The sequence below is a fragment of the Phyllobates terribilis genome, unplaced genomic scaffold (assembly GCF_046119375.1).
Source record: "Phyllobates terribilis strain yellow unplaced genomic scaffold, ASM4611937v1 Scaffold_11__3_contigs__length_659146591, whole genome shotgun sequence".
Taxonomy (NCBI): Eukaryota; Metazoa; Chordata; class Amphibia; order Anura; family Dendrobatidae; genus Phyllobates; species Phyllobates terribilis.
The window spans coordinates 158,089,467-158,112,366 of NW_027362771.1; the positions used below are offsets into that span (position 1 = coordinate 158,089,467).

The 22,900-nt window shown below is 42.2% G+C and overlaps 1 protein-coding gene across 4 annotated transcripts in view; it reads right to left on the bottom strand.

The window, feature by feature from the left end:
- Positions 1-11,871: 11,871 nt before the first annotated feature.
- Positions 11,872-22,900, bottom strand: part of RASSF3 (Ras association domain family member 3) — a 257,278-nt gene continuing 246,249 nt past the window's right edge. For all 4 annotated transcript variants that reach the window (XM_073651723.1, XM_073651724.1, XM_073651725.1 and 1 more), the window contains 4 exons: positions 21,116-21,223; positions 19,101-19,371; positions 17,527-17,642; positions 11,872-14,295 (listed from right to left, as the gene is read on the bottom strand). In XM_073651723.1, coding sequence (XP_073507824.1) covers positions 14,146-14,295; positions 17,527-17,642; positions 19,101-19,371; positions 21,116-21,223 — 645 coding nt within the window. In that variant the 3' untranslated portion in view covers positions 11,872-14,145. The remainder of the gene's footprint in view (positions 14,296-17,526; positions 17,643-19,100; positions 19,372-21,115; positions 21,224-22,900) is intronic.

The window sequence follows — 22,900 nt, forward strand, 5'->3', positions numbered from 1 at the left end:
GCCCTTTTGCCTTCACTCTGCGGTCCAGCTCACCCCAAACCATCTCGATTGGGTTCAGGTCTGGTGACTGTGGAGGCCAGGTCATCTGGCGTAGCACCCCATCACTCTCCTTCTTGGTGAAATAGCCCTTACACAGCCTGGAGGTGTGTTTGGGGTCACTGTCCTGTTGAAAAATAAATGATGGTCCAACTAAACGCAAACCGGATGGAATAGCATGCCGCTGCAAGATGCTGTGGTAGCCATGTTGGTTCAATATGCCTTCAATTTTGAATAAATCCCCAACAGTGTCACCAGCAAAGCACCCCCACACCATCACACCTCCTCCTCCTCCATGCTTCACGGTGGAAACCAGCCATGTAGAGTCCATCCGTTCACCCTTTCTGCGTCGCACAAAGACACGGTGGTTGGAACCAAAGATCTTAAATTTGGACTCATCAGACCAAAGCACAGATTTCCACTGGTCTAATGTCCATTCCTTGTGTTCTTTAGTCCAAACAAGTCTCTTCTGTTTGTTGCCTGTCCTTAGCAGTGGTTTCCTAGCAGCTATTTTACCATGATGGCCTGCTGCACAAAGTCTCCTCTTAACAGTTGTTGTAGAGATGTGTCTGCTGCTAGAACTCTGTGTGGCATTGACCTGGTCTCTAATCTGAGCTGCTGTTAACCTGCGATTTCTGAGGCTGGTGACTCGGATAAACTTATCCTCAGAAGCAGAGGTGACTCTTGGTCTTCCTTTCCTGGGGCAGTCCTCATGTGAGCCAGTTTCTTTGTAGCGCTTGATGATTTTTGCAACTGCACTTAGGGACACATTCAAAGTTTGCCCAATTTTTCAGACTGACTGACCTTCATTTCTTAAAGTAATGATGGCCACTCGTTTTTCTTTACTTAGAATTTGTATTATGGCAAGAAAAATGCAGCTAACAGTCTATTCAGTAGGACTATCAGCTGTGTATCCACCAGACTTCTGCACAACACAACTGATGCTCCCAACCCCATTTATAAGGCAAGAAATCCCACTTATTAAACCTGACAGGGCACACCTGTGAAGTGAAAAACATTTCCGGTGACTACTTCTTGAAGCTCTTCAAGAGAATGCCAAGAACCTAGAATATAAGACATTTTCAGTTGTTTCACACTTTTTTGTTAAGTATATAATTCCACATGTGTTAATTCATAGTTTTGATGCCTTCAGTGTGAATGTACAATTTTCAAAGTCATGAAAATACAGAAAAATCTTTAAATGAGAAGGTGTGTCCAAACTTTTGGTCTGTACTTTATCTGTGACCTAGTCTCCCGCTACATACCTGCACACAACCTTGTTCCCTCAGCGCCATTTTATGCATGTCACTGCTGTAGACAGACGCTGCTCCTGCACCCAGTTCCTGTGTAATAAGAGATATTAGCTAGATAGATAAACCCTTCTGTGGAAGTCAGATAGTGTAGATAAGTCCTGTGCTGTGTACCTGTTCAATCGACCTTGCAGCACTTTTTTTTTGTTTTTGTGCAATTACGGAGATTCTGACAGAAAGAGCAGGGCTTATGGCATAGAACAGTGTTGTGCACCAGTTGTACCGTCTGTGCTCCATGCAGGGGTATGCCTTCAATCTATTTTTGCACTTGCTAATGTGATAAAGCAAGCAAGCCCTTGTAGGCCACTTTTTGATTTTGTGGGGTTGAAATTCAGCTATCTGCAGAGCTTCTGAAGGCAGAGCACAAAAACTTTTTTTTTTTCATTTGCTAATGTGATAGTGCAAACTGTGTTAGCCCAGTTTGTAATTTTTTGGTGGATGAGCTTTAGCTTTATGCATAGTAAAACAAATATTTTTTTTTCTGTTGCCAGACACAGTCCACCAAAGATTTTTTTGTGTGGCAAATGTGATACAGTCTGCTAAAAGTCACCTACTATCTTAGTGGCGGTGAACCTCAGCTGTTTTCAAAGTAAAAACATTTTTTTTTTGTCTTGGTACACAGAGTCCATCAATGATTTTTTTGTGTGGCAAACGTCATACGCGGCTATACGTCAACTACTACGTTCGTGGCGGTGAACTTTAGCTGTTTTCAGAGTACAAAAAAAGATTTTTTTCTGTTGCTAGCCACAGTCCACCAAAGATTTTTTTGTGTGGCTAACGTGATACACTTTGAAAACAGCTGAGGTTCACCGCCACTAAGATAGTAGGTGGCTTTTAGCAAAGTGTATCACGTTAGCCACACAAAAAAATCTTTGGTGGACTGTGGCTAGCAACAGAAAAAAATCTTTTTTTGTACTCTGAAAACAGCTAAAGTTCACCGCCACTAAGATAGTAGGTGGCTTTTAGCAGAGTAAAAAAAAAAATTTTGTCTTGCTAGCCACAGTCCAAATATATCTTTTTCTGTCGCAAACATGTTACACTCTGCTATAAGCCACCTAATCCTTTTAGTGGCGGTGAAATTCAGCTGTATTCAGAGCTTGTTCAGAGAAAAAGAAAAAAAAAAATCTATTTTTTTGTGATACAGCAGGCTAGATCTGAGTTTGAAATAGTTTGGAGAATATCTCCTATGTTATACAAGGGTCATCCACAATAAAAAAAAATACTTTGTTCGATTCCTAACGATATACAGCAGGGACATCTCAGTTTGAAATAGTTTGGAGAATATCTCCTATGTTATACAGGCCTCATCCACATTAAAAAAATACGTTCTTCTGTTACTAACGTCATACACTAGGGGACATCTCAGGGTGCCAAGGGAGGGTGGTTCACTGCGATCGTGGGGGGTTGGCGATACCAGAAAAACTGTTAGTGAAGGTGTTAGGGAAGGCGAGAAATAAATGGAAGAGGAAGAGGTGATGGGCGAGCAACAGTCAGAACATGAAGAGGATAATAATCCCCTCTCTGTTCGTGTTTAGCAGGGGGGGGGGGGTAGAGGAAACAAGCATCAGAATTACCCAGCCACCAACACCGCATGGGCTTGAACCTCATGAAAGAGCCCGACATATGAATGCTTTCTTACTGTACTATCTGCAAAATGATCCCAGTATAGTTATGATTAGAAATAGTTCTGACTACTGGGTTGCCACTCTGTCAGATCCAGGTTATCAGAGTACATTTTGCTAGATGCTTCCCACCCTGGAAATGGACCCGCGAATGCTGGAGTATCGGAACACGCTTTTACACAACCTTAAGATAGGTTTTCCCTAAGCCAGTAGTGAGGCACACACAGTTCATCGCAGCTCTACACTTCCAGCCTCCGACACGTCAATTCGTCAAGGCCAAAATATTAGCAGCAGCAGTAGTGTAAGTGGCAGAAGCAATTTCTGTCAGTCCTTTCACACATTTTTAGATCAGCTCGTGCACCTGCACAACAGAGTACAAGTCTGAAACGTGGTGAACAACTGGAGAGGATGGTGCACTCCTGATTGAGTCTCCATCTGCTGGGTTGGCTTTAGTGGAACAGGTTTTGGTCTCCATTATACTACTTCTACTCTAGTGAAATTGATGCCACTTTGGTGGTTTTAGGCCCTAATTTATTAAAATGTGAACACTCCTGATTGGGTCTCCATCTACTGGGTTGGCTGTAGGGGAAGAGGTGTCATTCCTAATTCTACAATTTCTACTGTAGTGAAATTGATGCCACTTTGCTGGTGTCTGCCACTAAGTTTTGGAAATGTGGGGAATCTTGATTGGGTCTCCATCTATTGGGTTGGCTGTAGTGGAAGCGGTGTCGGTCCCCATTATACTACTTCTACTCTGGTGAACTAGACGCCACTTTGCTGGTGTCTGCCACTAATTTTTGGAAATGCGGGAAATCCTGATTGAGTCTCCATCTATTGGGCTGGCTGTAGTGGAAGCGGTGTTGATCCCCATTATACTACTTCTACTCTAGTGAAATTGATGCCCCTTTGGTGGTTTTAGGCCCTAATTTATTAAAATGTGGACACTCCTGATTGGGTCTCCATCTACTGGGTTGGCTGTAGGGGAAGAGGTGTCGTTCCTAATTCTACAATTTCTACTGTAGTGAAATTGATGCCACTTTGCTGGTGTCTGCCACTAAGTTTTGGAAATGTGGGGAATCCTGACTGGGTCTCCATCTATTGGGTTGGCTGTAGTAGAAGAGGTGTCTGTCCCCATTATACTACTTCTAATCTACTGAAATTGATGCCACTTCGGTGATGTCAGGCCCTAATTTTTTTAATGTGAACACTCCTGGTTGGGTCTCCATTTGCTGGGTTGGCTGTAGTGGAAGAGGTTTTGGTCTCCATTATAATAATTATACTCTAGTGAAATTATTTTTTTGGTGCAGATATTGTTCTCAAGACAGGGGTCTTGAGAACAATAAAAGAAAAAAATATTTTATACTCACATGTTCGGCGGCCCCCAGTGACGATGTTTTCCTCCCGGCGGCGATGTTGTCTCTCCGACGTCCAGCGGTACACCTGTAGTGACGTCACTGATCACCTGATGGTCACGCGACCATCAGCTGATCGGTGACGTAAGCGATCACCTGATGGTCGGGTGACCATCAGGTGATCAGTGCTGGCAGCCGCCAATACAAGGCTGACGTGAACCCCAACCCCATTACCCCCTGCCACCGTTACAGGGCAGTGTAGAAGAGCGAGGCTAAGCGCCAGATTTGACGCATCTTATGAATGCGCCATTTCTTGGACTGCTGAGGGGTGATATTATTAGCCACGGAGGGCTATTTGACCGATTGAAGTGTCATTATATGTGGTGGATTCACATTTACCGACAACAAAAGTGCGGCATTAGAACACCGCGTTTTGGACGCAACAAAAATACATGTGTCCAAATCGCTGCTGAGTTCTGATCGAGGGACGTAGTAGCTAACGAACCAGCTGTGAGATGTTAATTATGGCCAGGGAAACGTTTTCCCAATGGCACCTTCCCACACCAAAAAAACCCAGCTCACAGCAGTTGCATAAATTACATGAATAGAAATGCTAATGAAGATTGGGTGAATGGGACTAGCTGACACCCAACTCTTTTGTTTGGTGATGTCAAGGTGTCAATCAGACCTTTTCATGACCAAACAAAGTAAAGAAACACACAGACACAGTATAAACACTTTATTTGAAATACAACAGACCCATTCTTTAATCATTTAAATTAACCAATATACTAACCCCAGTTCTATGGTATTCCAAGGACTTAAGCAATGTCCCACGAAATAACTTTATTTAGCGCCAAAAATCATTCATTGATGCTCAAAAACGCATGTAAAAACGTGTCAAAAACGCATGTAAATCCGCATGGGTTTTTTTTTGCCAGGGAGAGGCAAAAACAATCAGGAAATTTCTGCTTCAAATCCGCATCATGTGCACATATCCTTTCGCTTAATGACCTTCAGTGGCCTATACCGTGGCTTTGCTTATGCACGTAATTTCTCAAAACGCATTGCAGATCAGGCCATTGTCCAACTCTGTAGTGATTAAATTCAAGGTGTAAAGAAATTTCTTTGTCTCTAACTAAGCACCACGAGAAGTGTGAGCTGATGTTGGATGGCCTGCAATTGCTTATGCAACAAGCTGCATTAGAGGACTTCCTGGGAGAAATAGTAGATACGGTTTCCCTCTATGCCAGTCCTTTTACCAAGCTAAAGAATATGGCTGCGGTGAAATACAACTCTCACCAACAAGCAGTGTCAGACTGAAGAACATTGGGCCCACCAGAGGATTTGATTCTGAGGGACCACCTTTCTCCCCCACTAAAGAGCCCCATACCAGCTGCAAGGATTGCGCTATGAACTCTCCTGAAGGAGAAGCCAGGGCCCATTGGAGGATTCTCCATTTCTCTGGTGGGCCTGTCCAGAAGCTGCCTTGGCTAAGAAAAGTGTGTGGGAAGGTTACCGGACACTTTATGCCTGTTTTTTTTTACTGTGGACTGGCTCTGTACCGTCCTTGGCCACATTCACTTGTCTACGTGTCTGTGGTTAGGCGGTCCTTCCCAGTAAGTGCACTGGGGAGGGCTCTGGTAATGTTCTGGGACCCGTGCTTGTGGAAGGCGGGGACGACACCAGGAGAAATAGTTGCGGCTGGGGACAGAGTATGGAGACCCGGCTGCCGCCATGAGGTTGTGAAAAGCTTTCGCCTCCACGAGCCTAAAAGGCAACATTTCAAGTGCAAGCAGCTGTCCAGAAATGGGGCAGTTTAGTATTGCGGCCGGTTGTTGGGTGGACTGCTTGGGTGCATACTTGCGCTTGCATTCCAAGTAACAGAAAACGAAGAGATGGATGGCCTCATCATCATCACAACCTGAAAGATTTTCGCTATGAACTCTCCTGATGGAGAAGTCAGGGCCCTCCGGAGTATTCTCTGGTGGGCCCACCCAACCCTGCCGAGAAGCAGCCCTGGCTAAGAAAAGTGTGTGGGAAGGTTCCCGGACACTCTATGGCTGCTTTTTTACTGTGGACAGGCTCCAGCAATCCATAAGATTGGAATCTATAAGATCCCTTCACTGGCTCCCAAATGCCCAGCGTATCCAGTTCAAACTACTAGCACTAACATACAAAGCCATCCATAACCTTTCTTCTCCGTACATCTCTGAACTAATCTCCCGATATATTCCCTTACGTAATCACCGGTCCTCCCAAGATCTCCTTCTTTCCACACTTATTTGTTCCTCATCCAATCACCTCCAATACTTCTACCAAATATCCCCCATCCTCTGGAATTCTGTGCCTCAACAAGTCCGATTAGCCACTACATTCGGATCCTTCAGACACAACCTGAAAACCCATCTGTTCAAGACAGGCTACAGCCTGCCATTGCCTCACTGCCACCTCAGCTCAACACCACAGGAGCTAATGCAACTCCACAACCTACTGTTGTTTCCTTCCCCACCATCCTGTAGAATGCAAGGCAGCAAGTGCAGGGTCTATAAGACTTAAGATGCAATATGGCACCTTGGCAAAGCCCAGTTATGTTCTCCCTCTGATATCTAACCATAACAAACAGTTCATGCTGGAGAAACTTGCACTTACTGCCACTCAGTGTCTTCAGCTCCTATGTGAGAAACTAATGTTTGCTCAGCCAGCCTACCAAATAAAATTCCTGAGGTACGGAAATTCTGGATGGCTTTGCTTCTGGCATTGGGTGCTAATACCAAACCGTGGCGTGCCATTCACTGGATATTCCGGGCCGGTTGGAGACAAGCTCATTCCCACAGAAAAGTACCAGCAAGCTAAGGAGATGGTGGCCTCTGTCATCATGAAGGAGTTTGTTCGTTGTCTAGTAGTCTGACTTTTATACTAAAGATCCTAATTTTTATAGTTTTAAGTGAGCACGCAGAGACCGTGGTTCCTGCAGCAGCGCTTCCAGGACGGGATAGTGGCGGAGAAAGTGCTGTACCATCAGGTTGAGGATGCGAGCCATGCAAGGCACATGTCTGAGGTTGCCCCGTCATAGGGCCGCCACTGGATTGCACCGTTATCGCACACTACCTTCCCTTGCTCCAGGTTCAGTGGAGACAGCCATTGCTCAAACTCGGCCTGGAGAGCTGTCCATAACTCTTAAGCTGTATGACTGCAATCTCTAAGGCATATTATTTTAACACTGCCTGATTGTGGTGAGCCCTGGCTGTGCAGTACAGAGGTGGGGGGGGGGGGGGGGGGGGGGAATTCTCTCTGCACTGTTGGAACATGTGTCTCAGTAAAGCAGAGGTTGAGGGCGAATGTGGAGGCCCTAGAGGAGGTAGAGGATGCAGAAGCACTGGAGGAAGTGTTAGATACAGAGTTTGTCCCGCAAGCCTTGGGGATTCCAACAATTGCTGTCCACTGACACCTTGGTGTTTAGTAGGTTAGTTTTCCAACCCTTGTTTTCTTATTATTTTAGTTTGCCAAATCCATTTTCTATTAGTTTAGTTCTCCATGTTCTGGTGTGCATTTGTTTCATTATCCAACCTTAGCTGTTTAGTAGGTTAGTTTTATAACCCCTGTTGTCTTATTAGTTTAGTTTTCCAAGCCCTGTTATATATTAGTTTAGTTCTCCACGTTCTGGTGTGTATTTATTTCTTTCTCCAACCCATCCATGCCCACCCAAGATCAGATCAGTATTGCATACTCCCGGCCACATTCAGACTAGACGTATCCAGCCTTGCTGAGTTCACTTGTATTGAGTGAGGCCATGAAGGTCTCCTGGGCACGGGACCGCATGTCTACAAATTGCATACTTGCGGTTAAACGCCAGCCAGCAAATCCTGACAACATGCACACTGCACAGAGTGGCTGCAAACTAGAGCCCCAAGGCCGGACAACCCTTTGAATGAAAGGGGACGTAACCAGTGTGAGACATGTAGATCAGGAAAACAGACTGTCAAGTCATTACATGTCTCACACTGGTAACACCCACTTTCATTTAATATAACCTCTGGAGGCAAATTCTCAGGGAGATCAGTGTCCGGCCCTTAGATCTTAACAGCTCATTTACATGTTAAGAAAAATGTGGATTTCTCAGGAATAAAACATCGGATCGCAGATTGATATCATTTTTATTCACCTTTCTATGACCTGCATGCCCATGTATTTGACTGACAAATTCCCTTTAAATTAAAACTCCCCTTAAATTGATGTTAACCCCTTTACCCCCGGGCCATTTCCATCTTTGTTTTTTACTCCCCTTCACAGAGCCATAACTTTATTTTTTAGTCAATATAGCCGTATGAGGGCTTGCTTCTTGCGGGACAAGTTGTACTTTTGAACGACACCATCGGTTTTACCATATAGTGTACTGGAAGTGCGGTGAAATTGCAAAAAAAAAGTGAAATTCCATTTTTTTGTTTTGTTTTTTACTATGGTCACTAAATGCTAAAAGTGACCTGACATTATGATTCTTAAGGTCATTACGAGTTCGTAGATACGAAATATGTATAGGTTAATTTTTTTAAAAAAAAACAAAAAAAAGTTGCCATTTTCCAAAACCCCTAGCGTCTCCATTTTTCGGGATCTGGGGCCGAATGAGGGCTTATTTATTTATTTTTTTTTTTTTTAACGCCGAGCTGACGTTTTTATATATAACTTTGTAGGGTAGATACGATGTTTTGATCGCCCATTATTGCATTTTATTGCAATATTGCAGCGACCAAAAAAAAAAGTAATTCTGGAGCTTATTTTTCTCATTATACCGTTTACCTATCGGATTAACTCTTATGTATTGATAGAGCAGGCGATTCTAAACGTGGTGATACCAAATGTGTGTATGTGATTTTTTTTATTATGTTGAAAGGGGGGTGATTTAAACTTTTATATATTTTTTTTATATATAAAAGATCGCCTGTGTGTAGCAGAAATGCTCAATGGCTATGAGCGCCGACCGCTGGGTGGCGCTCATAGCCTCTCGGCAATAACAGCTGCAGGGGTCTACTGCAGACGCCGGGTTGTCTTGCCAACTCATTGGCGACCCGCGGTCGTGTGAATTGCGTTATTTAAAAAATGTAATGTTTTGTTCTTACATTTTTTTAAATCACGCAATTAAGAGTCACGTTTCAACAATTTATACCATGGCAGATGCTGGAATTCATCTTCTCTACGTTGATCTTCGTCGGTATGTACGGGGTCATTTCAGGCCATGCATTACACATTGATGAGAGCAGTGGAACATGAATTATTAGTGGTCTATAAATGTGTAATGTTTCTTCCTACCTGGATATCCACTTATAGCAACCCACAGGTTCACAATAAATGCATCGTTAGAATATTTGGTGCAGGATATTCATCTGATGCAGCTCCTCCAATTCCTGATCACATCTTCAATCCTTCAAAATAGCTGCCAACTTCTCAATTACTTTATGCACTGGGCTGTGATCGTTGGGAGACATTCCCTTGGATGGACCAGCTTAAAGGGGTACTCTGGGGAGATAAATTTTCATACTGTCCCTGCCTTCAAACTATAAAGATGAGAATCTCGGTGCAATTTTATTATCGTTAGAACATTTGTAATTCAATAATGACAGGAGCTGCAAAGATGCAACAGCGTGGCCGAGGCAACCAACCGCTAGAGTATTGTGTACGAATCCTATTTTTTTTTCACCCTCAGAAACACTCTTGTGCACAGGCTAAAAAATCCTCACACACAGTGAATGGGTCTGAGCTGTATGTACCCTAAGAATAAAGAAAAACCTCATTTCTAGTTTTGGACAACCCCAATGAAGGGCTATGTTTGTGACTATTAGGCCAGATTCATAGAGCCGTATAAAAAATATATATATATATATATTAGGCCAGTCATGTCTGTCAATTGCAGTTGTGATTGGCTCCATGTGTACTCATTCACATAGCAGACTGGCGCCGAAGTGGACTGCATTTACATGAACTTATGCAGCAGTTCTTTACATGGACCATCAATCCATGCTAAACCTCGGTGATGTGCACAGACACAATGGTTATTATTTGAGCAGTGTGCTGTCTGATGAGCACAAGGACCAACAATTACTGTCTGAACCCGGCCTCAGGTGGACACTGCACAGATAATTGTACTTCATTAATGAACATATAAAATCAGATATTAGAGGATTGTACTCTACTTATCAACATTAAAAAGGACTGTCAGCACAGAATGACTGGTCAAATTAAGTACCGCTGTTTCATGGCAGGGCCAATCACTTCTATACACCTTCCTACCTGCTTGTTTTCTCTCCATCTCCACCCCCTCTTTGATTGACAGCTCTGGCTTCATAGAGCCAGATAAGGGTGGAGATGGATGGAAACCAAGCAGGTGTAATTAAATGTTTGGCCCTACTGTGAAGCACAGAGTGCCTTAATTTGAACAGTCATTCTGTGCTGACAGATTCCCTTGAAAATTACAACACCGAGAAGGAAAAGTCATGGAAAACACAGGATCAATTGACATATTAATTATATGAAAAAAAATGGAAACAATTTTCAAAACATCTCAATTTATTCAGGAAGAGATGAGTCCTCTTTGGTCTTGGACACCGTGATACCGGAGATTGCCTACATGGCCTTCATAGCCTCCAGACCAATGTCGTGAAGAGGGAATATCAAAGTGTCCTAGTAGCCGTTTTTCAACACCACAATGCCAGGCTGCATGTTGCTCGTGTGCTACTGAGAGCACTCTGCATGGTCCAAAAGTGCCACCATGGCCTGCAGTGTCTCCGGACTTGTCTCCCTTCGAGAACATTCGGGACATTATTGGTCAGCGATTAAAAAGGGAGCTGTTATCAGCAAATCTTAGCGACTTGTGTGCCCAACTGTGTTCAGCGTGGCAGAACATTCCAACCCCAACATCCATTAATAACCTCCTTGATAGTATGTCAAGGAGTGTAAGTGCGTGTCTTTCTGTGTGTGGCGCTCATACTCCATACTGAATAATTTGAGATATTTTGAAAAATGTTTCATCATTTGCAAATCATTAACTTGCCCAGTCATCCTGCGATTTTCAGTTTCTCCATTTTTCCTACATGGTGTTGCAATTTCAATGTTGGAAGGGGTATATTCCACAATAAATGATATAAACCCACACACCGAATCAGCAATTACAATAAAGCAGCTTGCCCATCAAGACTTTATTTTACTGGGTACTCATGACATTTCAAGAGGAACCTCCTAGAGATCTGATGTAGGTCTGAAAACAGAAAAAGGTCTTAAGATTAATGCCGCATGCATAAAAGTACACAACTTAACTTCATAAAACAGCAAAAGTATTAAAACATTTCCGAAAAAAAAATCAACCATATTCCAAATTCATAAATAGAAGAACTTTATTAGAAGACTTTACGAACTCAATTTCATCCAGTAATTATAAGTTTCTGGTACCATCAAGCATATGCTAGAAGAGGTCTGCATTGCAGCACTCTTCAGTTTGGCAGAAGTACTTAAGACCTTATATAATCTAGTCCTTATATCTAATTTCTACAAATAAGTGTGTTCAATTTACAAAGTAAAAAAAAATAAATTCCAGTGCCAAGTCTTGTAAAAGATCTCACACAGAACACACATTGTGGTCACGATGGGCTATGGGTAAGACATGCAGATAAGCACATAGTATAATGACTCTGCTTCCCCTCCAAAGGGAATTTATAAATTTTCTTCTTTTAAATAATTTAAAAAAAAGGTAAAACGTATGTATATAGACATTAATACAGTAATCTGTCCTCGATCAAAGACCATGTGTAGTGCATAAGACATTGTATTAGTCTAAAAGTACTGGATATGCCCATTAAAATACATTTCAAGTAAAAAAAAGAAAAAGGAAAAAAAAAAAAAAAAACACATTCACAGTTGACCATTTCATTAAATACAACTTTAGACAGATAAAAATAAAATGGGTCATTTTATCCATTTTGCTGTAGTGTGAAATGACACCACTATACCGGCTTTCCCCTGATATCCAGGTAACATTCACGCAAAAAAAAAAACAAAAACAAAAAAACACTATACATCTGAGCAAATGGATATAGTCCTACAACCCAACCCTTCAAAATCAGGGTCTTCTAACCTCTAAATCAGCAAAAGCCATTTTCTCAGATTATAAAAGTGTCCCTTAAATGATACACAGGGATTTCTTATATGTGATTAACTGACGAAAAGAAAAACCCACTCATCTTTAGTGTCCCACATTCCAGATGTGAATAAAAGATATTATAAGCCGGTTTCTTTACTATGAGATGAAGTGGTAAAAGTATAAACCTGAAGTCTGGCCACTAGGAGTCGCTCTATCCATGTGTCATCAGTAGCCCTAGCTATATGCACCAGGTTACAATGCAGAGATAGGTAAACGAGAAACCAAAGCGTAGTGACTGATCGTAAACATAAGAAAACGGAAAACTGTACAGCAATACTTCGTAGGCTAGGTTCACATTAATGCCGCACTCTCCGGTGAACACTACGTCAGGGTTTGTTTTTGGGGAATCCCAGCATTCCAACAGGAACCTGCCAGAGCCCGGATGGAATGATTGAGTGAAGCGGACGACGTCAATGTATGCCATCCATCCTGAAACCATTTTTTGTGCACATCTGATAGAGACGAATAATGCCAGGATCAGAGGACAGACAGCGTCTCCGTTTGCTTCATTCAAATGAATGACTGGCAGATTCCCATCAGAATACAGTTTTTCAGGGATTCTGACGAAGTGCTCGCTGGAGAGCGCGGTATTAATGTGAACCTAAAATGAAAACTAAAACACAAATAACGCTGCCTGTGATCGGATTGTTCTTTGGTTTTCTCAGAACATGCACTATCCATACAACTCTTACACGGTGTAACGGTGCTGCATTTCTGAGCGCCCCACACTGTCTTACCATTACTTCTACCTTTTCTATCACATTCTTACCCTCTGTAGCTGTGTGATCGCTCTGGCAGAGCAGACCTCCTTACCAGAGCACACAGCAGATTTCCAGAGTAGTCTGTATTGTATCTGCCACTCTACCTTCAGTAAACCAATGTATAGATCAATACAAACTGTCTATTAACCTACTTTTTCCATCTCATTCATTATGCATCTGAAATGTGGAGATTCCTCCAATTATTACAGAGCATCTAAACATATTATAAGCCTAGAAAAGCCAACATGGCAATCCAACCTTACTGTTATCTGCATAGCTGCTGCTCCTCACACTTTCCTTTAGTAAAAGCCTATCGCCTGTCCCTCTGAAACATACTCTCTCAACGCTATAGAAGCATCGGAGGACCCCCGCTTATCTGTGCCCCCAGGATCATCACTTGCTGTTCTGCTTGCTGGACTGAACAATCATACAACCTTCATGAATTCTTACGAATCTTCAGGTGCTGATCTGAATCAACCCAAATCTATATCAGAAATTCATCACAAAACATTTTTGGAAACAATAAAAGTAGAAAAAAAACCTTAAATAAAATCCTGATGTGTTAAAACAATCATTTTTTTGTCAGAATTAAAGCTTGAATAATTTATAAGAAATATAATTTAACAAAAAAAACAAAAAACAAAATCTAAAGTTTTGATATTTGGATTGTCTGCAGCATAAACCACGTGTTCAGTGGCAGCTTTTATAGTCCCAGTATAAGTCAATCCATCATATCCATATGGCCAGTTTACGACAAGCCACACAAGTATCTTCCCATGGACATGTTCCCTTGCAACCAAGTCTCCTCTGGACAGAGCCACACATGTGCACCTTGCTCTGCCATGCTGTAACACACAGGTCCTTGTGGCTGTGGCCCTAGCCCGGCTTGCGCACTCCGCTCAGGGCTTCCTCTAGTTTCTCCTTGTAGCAGGAATAGCGTCGCTTCAAACTCTGCAACTGTTCATCTTCTTCCTTGTCCAGGATGCGCAGGAAATTCTGCAATTCTGGGATTGTGAAGGCCTCCCACTGAAGCAAAAATAGGAAACATACTTAGAAAAACTTGTAAAAACCCATAAGACAGTTTGTTGGGTTTATTATTATGACAGGACATATGGAAACTACAAATGTTTGCGTCTAACCAGATGATAACGATGCATTCACCATCCACCCAGATTAACTAACTACAAATTAAAAATGGGATGAAAGTGGATGGTCCAAACAATGAATAAAGTACTAACGGCAAGGAACAATATACATAGATCTTGGAAGAAAAATAAGAATAATAATAGTCTTACCGTACAGGGACATGGTCTGAACATACCACAGCTCCTGAGCAGGAGAGGCAGAATAAGTGATTACACAGATTATATAGAAGTGGCTCTTTGAGGTAAAACATTTCCCTGCCCGTTTCATCATTTCATCATATGAGCAAGTTTTTCTTCCGCATGTCTTCAGTCCCCTAAGATCATCATAACTGAAATCAGTTGTGTACGAACTCCGACTGCTGAGCTTGTACATCACAAACTTATGATGAGCTCAGAGGACTGGAGACAAAGCAGAAACGCTCGCTCCTGTGATAAAACAGACAAAAATCAGCTGCGATCCCATACTGTTGTGTCTATATATACTCGTTCCCTCCCCCGTCCAGGAGATGTGGTATGATCAGACCATGTTCTTGTACGATCAGACACAGCCATTACACAATAGATAGCAAGAACACATGTATAAAATCTCAGCACAGGAACATTTTTTTTTTCCCCAACACATCCAATTGTGGAACTTATTATTCCAAGATCTATTGATTAAAATGTACTTTGTTCTTGGGAAAACCCCTTTAATAATCTTACCGTATTTTTCAGACTATAACACACTTTTTAGCAAGAAAAACACTTTCCTAAAAAATTTGCAAGTGTAAAAGTCCAGAGGCAGATTCTTATGATAGAGGAGACCGCAGAAGCCACGTCCTTCCCTGATCGCCAAGAGAACTGCTCTCTCTCCTCCTGCCCCACACTGATCTATGTAATCGGTGCAAAGAAGGAGAGGAAGCTATCGAGACCAGCATTGAGGCTGCACGTCCTGAGCAGCTGAAGGACCTTCCACGTCTTGTGATCAGTCACATGCCTGGAAGGAACTACAAGTTATGGTAATATATATATTGCGTGGGCATATGCACGCATGTAGCAGAGCGGTATGCATATGTGCATACGTAGTAGAGCTCTGTGTGTGTGTAAGTTCACACAGGAAAATAAGTATTTGATACACTGCAGATTTTGCAAGTTTTCCCACCTACAAAGAATGGAGAGGTCTGTAATGTTTATCGTAGGTACACTTCAGCTGTGAGAGACAATCTAAAAATAAAAACCATAAAAATCACATTGTATAATTTTTGAAATAAGCATTTGATCACCTACCAACCAGCAAGAATTCTGGTTCTCACAGACCTGTTGGTTTTTCTTTAAGAAACCCTCCTACTCTGCACTCATTACCCGTATTAATTGCACTTGTTTGAACTAGTTACTTGTATAAGACACCTCAATCACACTCCAACCTCTCCACCGTGGCCAAGACCAAAGAGCTGTCTAAGGACATCACAGACAAAATTGTAGACCAGCACAAGGCTGGGATGGGCTACAGGACAATAGGCAAGCAGCTTGGTGAGAAGACAACAACTGTTGGCACAATTATTAGAAACTGGAAAAAACACAAGATAACTGTCAATCTTCCTCAGTCTGGGGCTCTATGCAAGATCTTGCCTTGTGGAATAAGGAGGATTCTGAGAACGGTCAGGAATCAGCCCAGAACTACAATGGAGGACCTGGTCAATGACCTGAAGAGAGCTGGGACCACAGTCTCAAACATTGCCATTAGTAACACACTACACCATGATGGATTAAAATCCTTAAGTGTATGCGAGGGTCACCCTGCTCACACCAGCACACGTCCAGGCCCGTTTGAAGTTCGCCAATAACCATCTGGATGATCCAGAGGAGCCATGGGAGAAGGTCATGTGGTCAGAGGAGACCAAAATAGAACTTTTTGGTATCAACTCCACTCACCATGTTTGGAGGAAGAAAAAGATCCCAAGAACACCATCCCAACCGTGAAGCATGGTGGGGGAAACATCATACTTTGGGGGTGCTTTTCTGCAAAGGGAACAGGGCGATTGCACAGTCTTGAAGGGAGGATGGATGGGGTCATGTATTGCGAGATTTTGGCCAACAACCTCCTCCTCTCAGTAAGAGCATTGAAGATGGGTCGTGGCTGGGTCTTCCAGCATGACAATGACCCAAAACACACAGCCAGTGCAACAAAGGAGTGGCTCCGTAAGAAGCATTTCAAGGTCCTGGAGTGGCCTAGTCAGTCTCCAGACCTGAACCCAATAGAAAATCTTTGGAGGGAGCTGAAACTCAATGTTGCCCAGCGACAGCCCCAAAACCTGAAATATCTGGAGAAGATCTGTACGGAGGAGTGGGCCAAAATCTGTGCTGCAATGTGTGCAAACTTGGTCAAGAACTACAGAAAATGTCTGACCTCTGTAATTAGAAACAAAGGTTTCTGTATCAAATATTAAGTTCGTTTTTTCTATTGTATCAAATACTTATTGCATGCAAATTAATTAGGTAAAAATCATACGCGATTTTTTTTTTTTAAAGATTCTGTCTCTCACAGTTAAAGTGTACCTACGATAAAAGTTACAGACCTCTCCATTCTTTGTAGATGGGAAAACTTGCAAAACCGGCAGTGTATCAAATACTTATTTTCCCCACTGTATATGTGGATACGTAGTAGAGTTGTGCGTGTATGTATATGTAACTGTGCATGCAGCAGAGCTGTATTTATATGTGCATACATAGCAAAGCTGTGGGTGGGGGTGGTGTGTATTATGTAGCAGAGCTGGCACAGAGGTATTCAGAATAACCCTAGCTGTCACAGCAACCCATCAGCGTCCCACGATCGCATAACAAGATCAGATGGGCAGTTAGAACAGTGTGCCCCCTGCTGACGCACTGTAAGAGCGGCTGTCACAAATTGACAGTGGCACTTAACAGCCAAAGGCAGAGCTTGGAGCCACGAGCGGCTGTTTGAGGTCGATGAAATGCGGACTCAGCTTCTGAGCCCACAACAAAGTGTCAGTAAGTCATATGTCAGTAATGGGCAAAGGTGCAGTTACATTTTGTTCTGAAGACCAAAGGCTACAAAAAAAGATGAATCCAATTTTACTTTTCTGCTCCACACAAATAATTTGCATTTACTCACCATGACATCTCCAGTTTCGTGTTCTCGTAGGACAAAACTTAGGGTTTCCAGATTGGGTCCAGCTACCAGTCGAAGATAGAGTGGGTGCTCTCTGTCAGACAACCTGCACATGTAGACTGGGAAGGAGAGACATGTAAATCATTAGGCCTTTATTTTAACGCTATCAAGATTTAGGAGAAGAGTGACGAAATCAGTATGTACAGACAAGATGTAAGAAACTGCCTTTTTCTTCAGTCTGACTAAATCCAAGAAGGCTTTTATGGAAGGGAGATCAAGTTTGTGAATACACTGCAAGTGGCAATGAAACAAAGCTTAAAGGGAATCAGTCACCAGGTTTTTGCCACCTGAGAGTATCATGATGTAAAGACAGACCTTGATTCCAGAGATGTGTTATGTACTGGGCTGCTTGCTGTAGTTTTGAGAAAAATCACTGGCTCAATCAGCAGAAAAGAACTACTAAACCTGCAACCATGTAGTCCTCCATATTCATAAACTCTGCATAACCCCACATCCACCACTAATTGCCAGTTTTCTGCCTATGCAATCAGTGGTGTGGGTGGGATTATACTTAGATCAGCATTCAGAGAATTGGTAGGTCTGCAGCAGAGGAACTTTATCAAAACTGAAACAAGCAGCCCGGTAAGAGCTTAGTAAGCGATTCATTGCTGAAATCAAGGTCTCTGCTCCATTATTATGCTGCTGCTCTTCAAAGAGAAAAAAACCTGGTGAAGGGTTCTCTAAGTGCGATAGCTTTACTCTGGCACATCTGCATGATACAATATAATTACATCCAATTCAACTAGTTTTCTTATTACAACTCTTATGATATAGTACGACAACATAGATTTCAGATCTCACTTTGATTTACTGATGGATTCTTGGGGCTACAGGCTTCCTAAACAGCGGTCCATCTATGACCACGTTTTTCTGTTATCAGAATATTCCCACTTCTGCATTGAGCAATTTTGTTCATAGGCAAAATCTGTTTTTACTCAATCTACCTCAACCCAATAAAATGTGTGATAAGAAAAAGATACACTTCCATAAGGTAGGAGTACGTTACAAAGCTTTGTAGAAATAGAGATAGGAATGTGAATCCTGCATTCTAGACTTAAAGGAGTATTCCCATCTCAGTGAGTGATGCATGTTGGTAGGGTTGGTTGGTACTATCACTTAATAGGGGGCTGACCTCTGGATCCCACTAATCCTACATATTAAATGTCCCCAGCTTCTGCACTAGATCCCTGTCACAGTTTTTCCTAAGTGACAGTGGCTACAGGACCATTGCATTCATATGAATGGGACTGGCTGCAGTTCCTTGCACTGTACAGAGGAAAACTGATTAGGATCCTGCACTGCAGCATTTTCATAATCCGTGAGGGTCACAGAGTTTGGACCCCCAGTGATTACATATTCCAGTAATGTACCATCAGTTACCAAGATGTCGATACCCCTCTCAAGGTGGCCATACACCACAAGAACAAGGTCGTCTGAACATAAACAGCTATTAATCCTCACCCCTCCATACATATTTGCATGTCGTCAAGTTGCAGGTGTTAAGCTTAATATCTTACCTTGATCTTCCTTCTGACAGCGCTTATAAAGTGCAAACTTGGCAGGATTGTCTGCAACTAAGAACTTTTTTAACAAGGCCTCAATGACTTCTCGAACAGTATTGGTGCTGCTAATGTGTAAAATATTTATGCTGCCCTTGGGCAAGTAGAAGGCAGTATCATTTCCATTGCCGTTGGCATGTGCTTGTGCATTAGATTGTGTCCGTACAGTGATCGGTCTTCGGAGTTCCATCTGTACTTTGATGAAGCCTGTGTATATCCCACTGGAGTTCTGTTAAAAACAAACAAAATCTATATATAAATTCATGCTACTTATATGTGTATTCATGTCATGCTTAGTCCAGTACTAAAATCCCAATAAACCATCTCATGTTTTGTCTACCTACCAACCTTTCTTACCTGAAGAGCCACAATTTTTTTTTTTTTTGTAGAGGGTCGTGAGCCATATCCAGAACTGCCACCCTCTGGAGTAGTGACATCTAGCTCCCACCTTCCCCACTGTAGCAACACCCAGAGCCCCCATTATCAGTATGACAGCCAAAGCTTCCCTCCAGAAATGACACACACCTAAGTCGTATACTTGGTGAGGTGAGAAGCCCTGAATGCATCATTCGGTATTCATGCATCAAGCACTCCCACCACAGTATCAACATCCAGCTTCAAGCAGCCCCTCTATCGGGCACCATCATCCTATATCCAGAACTTTAGAAGGAATCTATCACCAGCTTCTAGCAACCTCATCTGAGAGCAGCATGATGTAGGGGCAGAGACCCTGATTGCAGCGGTGTTACTTACTGGGCTGCTTGCTATCATTTTGATAAAATCATTGTTTTATCTGCCTTTGATCTACTAGTTTTCTGAATGCTTAGCTCTGTATAACCCCGCCCACACCACTGATTGGCAGCTTTCTGCCCATTTACAGTGTACACAGAAAACTGCCAATCAGTGGTGTGGGCGGGGTTATACAGAGCTCATGAATGTGTGTGACTACCTGGCCACAGGTTTACTAGTCCTCTAGTGATCATCTCCTGCTGATAAAACAATTATTTAATTAAAATTACATTAAGCAGACTAGTAAGTGACATCACTGGAATCAGTCTCTGTCTCTACATTATGCTGCTCTCAGATTAGGTGGCAAAAACCAGGTGACACATTCCCTTTAATTTATCCCTCCAACCGCAAGGTCATTACAGTGTTTCCTCAAAATAAGCCAGGGTCTTATATTTTTTGCTCTGAAAAATAGGTTAGCGCTTATTTTCAGGGTAGGTCTTATTTTTTGCGGAAACGCGGTATATGTCCATCCAGGTCTGCTCTTCTGAGTGGGGCTATTCACAGAAGTCACCATCTGGACACCTGCTCTTCATAGCTGAAAGCTAGACCTGGTGCTAATACACCAACTGGCCGTCATCTACAAGCCCCACAGGCCACAGGTTGGGGATCCCTGGTCTAATACACGCAGTGAGTTTTTAGCTACAGTTTTCTGGAGTCTTAACAAAATTGCTATAGTTCTGCTGTGATTTTGGAAAATTATACAAAAACCACTCAGGATGTGCACACATATTGCTTCCATGTGTAGCCCCTTGCAAGCCATTTTATTCTACCACTGATGGGTTAATATAAAGTTGCTACAGACATGACTAATGTCACCTACTAGGAGAACATTCTACACGCTACACCCAACCATGTTGCACTTAACAAAATGGTAGGGCCATATTGCACTAACAAAAAAATAAATCCTAAACTACTGTGTATCACACCGAGATCTCTGTGCTTTTACAATTCTAAAGGCCGCGAGGAGACATACAATCCAAACTGATGCTTAAAACTTTAATACATTTACACGAGATTATTAAACTGGCATTAAAGGGCAATTAATGGATCATACATTAGTAAGCCTATTAGTATAAAGTACCATAATGACATGTTAAGGACTAAAAGCATATAATGAGTTTATGTTAAAAGTAAAACAGATCATTTCCATGCATCAGTTTGTAGACAGACACTATTCCACTCACCAGGGTCATTTTTAATTTGTCGGTGACTGCTGCATTATAAAGCTGGATCTTCTCTTTGGTTTCTTCCTTACTGAGGTACGACAAAGGATCTCTTTCCTTCTCAACATCCTAAACAAATTAAAGAAAAACAGTTTTAAACAAAAAGGAAAAATCAAGAGCAATGGTCCATAATAATCCAGACATTATTTATGCCTACTTATATAGGTCCATTAATTCCACATCACTTTACAGATATTGTCATCACTGTCCCCATTGGGGCTCACAAACTACATTCCCTATCAGTATGTCTTTGGAGTGTGGGAGTGAACCCAAATTTACAGTCTCCGACACATACAAAGCTAAATGTTCAGGTTGGGAGATCCACCGGTGGACTGACAATTGCGCTCTGTATACAAACTGTAAAATATGCTTGTGTGAACCTGACCTTACTGTAATTGACCGGTAAACTGGAAACAGACTTCTACAAATAAAGGTGGCCATATACCTTAGATTTCGACTGAGAACTAGTCCTCTAGTGCCACACCACCAAGCAGACTGACATGCTGGGCTTGACCCACTTTTATATTGGGTATAGATGAAAAGGCCACAACCAGACACCTATCTTCTGGACATCTGCCATCGCAGGAGGGTAAAGACACCTGTATATACATTAAGAGGGCCAGTCAATCTGGTCGAAAGTCCAACTGACAGTCATCTAATGTGAATGGATTCATGAATCAGAGGTGCATTTTACTCATGATATGTGGGTATGTGTCAATGCAGAACATAAAGCAGTTTCCGTGGAACATCATTAGCAGTCTCAACCCCACCTGGATCCACTACAAGTACTATCAGGAATTGTTATATACCTATTAACCTAATAGTGTCCTAGAAAACTAGAGATTCATGTAATGGTGCCCGCTGGAAAGAGCAGAGAAGTTTGTCAGCAGAACGTAGGTACCAATTATGGGAGACTGCTTTATCTCAATGTAGTGAGCAGTAATTGCAATTCTTAGTGCACATGGGGAGATGATATAAAACATATATATTCCACTGCTCCACAGCTGGCATACAGACCCCATAGCTGATGTGCACACTCTTTTCTGTGAGTCGCTGTGAAATGTTATGCTGAATAGAATGGAAGTATAAAAATCTGCCTTTAGGGCTGGAAGGCTTCCCAAACAACATTTGTTCCGACTGTGCAGCTCCTCGAGCAGCCTAGCGATATAAATAAAACACAAGCACTTACTCAAGGCCCATATATAGTCCGAGGCTGTGATCTTCCCCATAGCCACCTTCACCGCTGACAGCACCGTGCCCCAAGAGCTGAGCAACTAACCAGAGCAGCAACTGTACGAGTACCAGCTCAAGAACATATCAAGACTGAGCCAACAACGTGTTTCCATTTAACCCATCTGCTCCACAAGTTCACGGTATTCCCTAGCTGAAGGTCAACATAAGTACACAATCACACACCCACAACATACTCGATGGAAGTAAACCACTTGTGAATACTTGTTATATAAGCTACATTGCAAGTGAAAATGTTTGTTGAAAAACAACCAAAAAAAAAAAAAACAATACAAAAGGTATACTCCTCAAATTTGGTATAGGACTTTTTTTTTTTTTTTTTTTTAGCAGTTTTGAGATTACCCAAAATTAAGCGTACCTATCATTTCAGATAACTGTTGAAAATAAGCATGAGTACACGAGGCATAACACCATTTCTGGCCATTACATGACTTGTATTATGCAATTTTCACCAGATTCCTCTGTGCAGACTCTCTCTGAATTACAGTTGTCTCT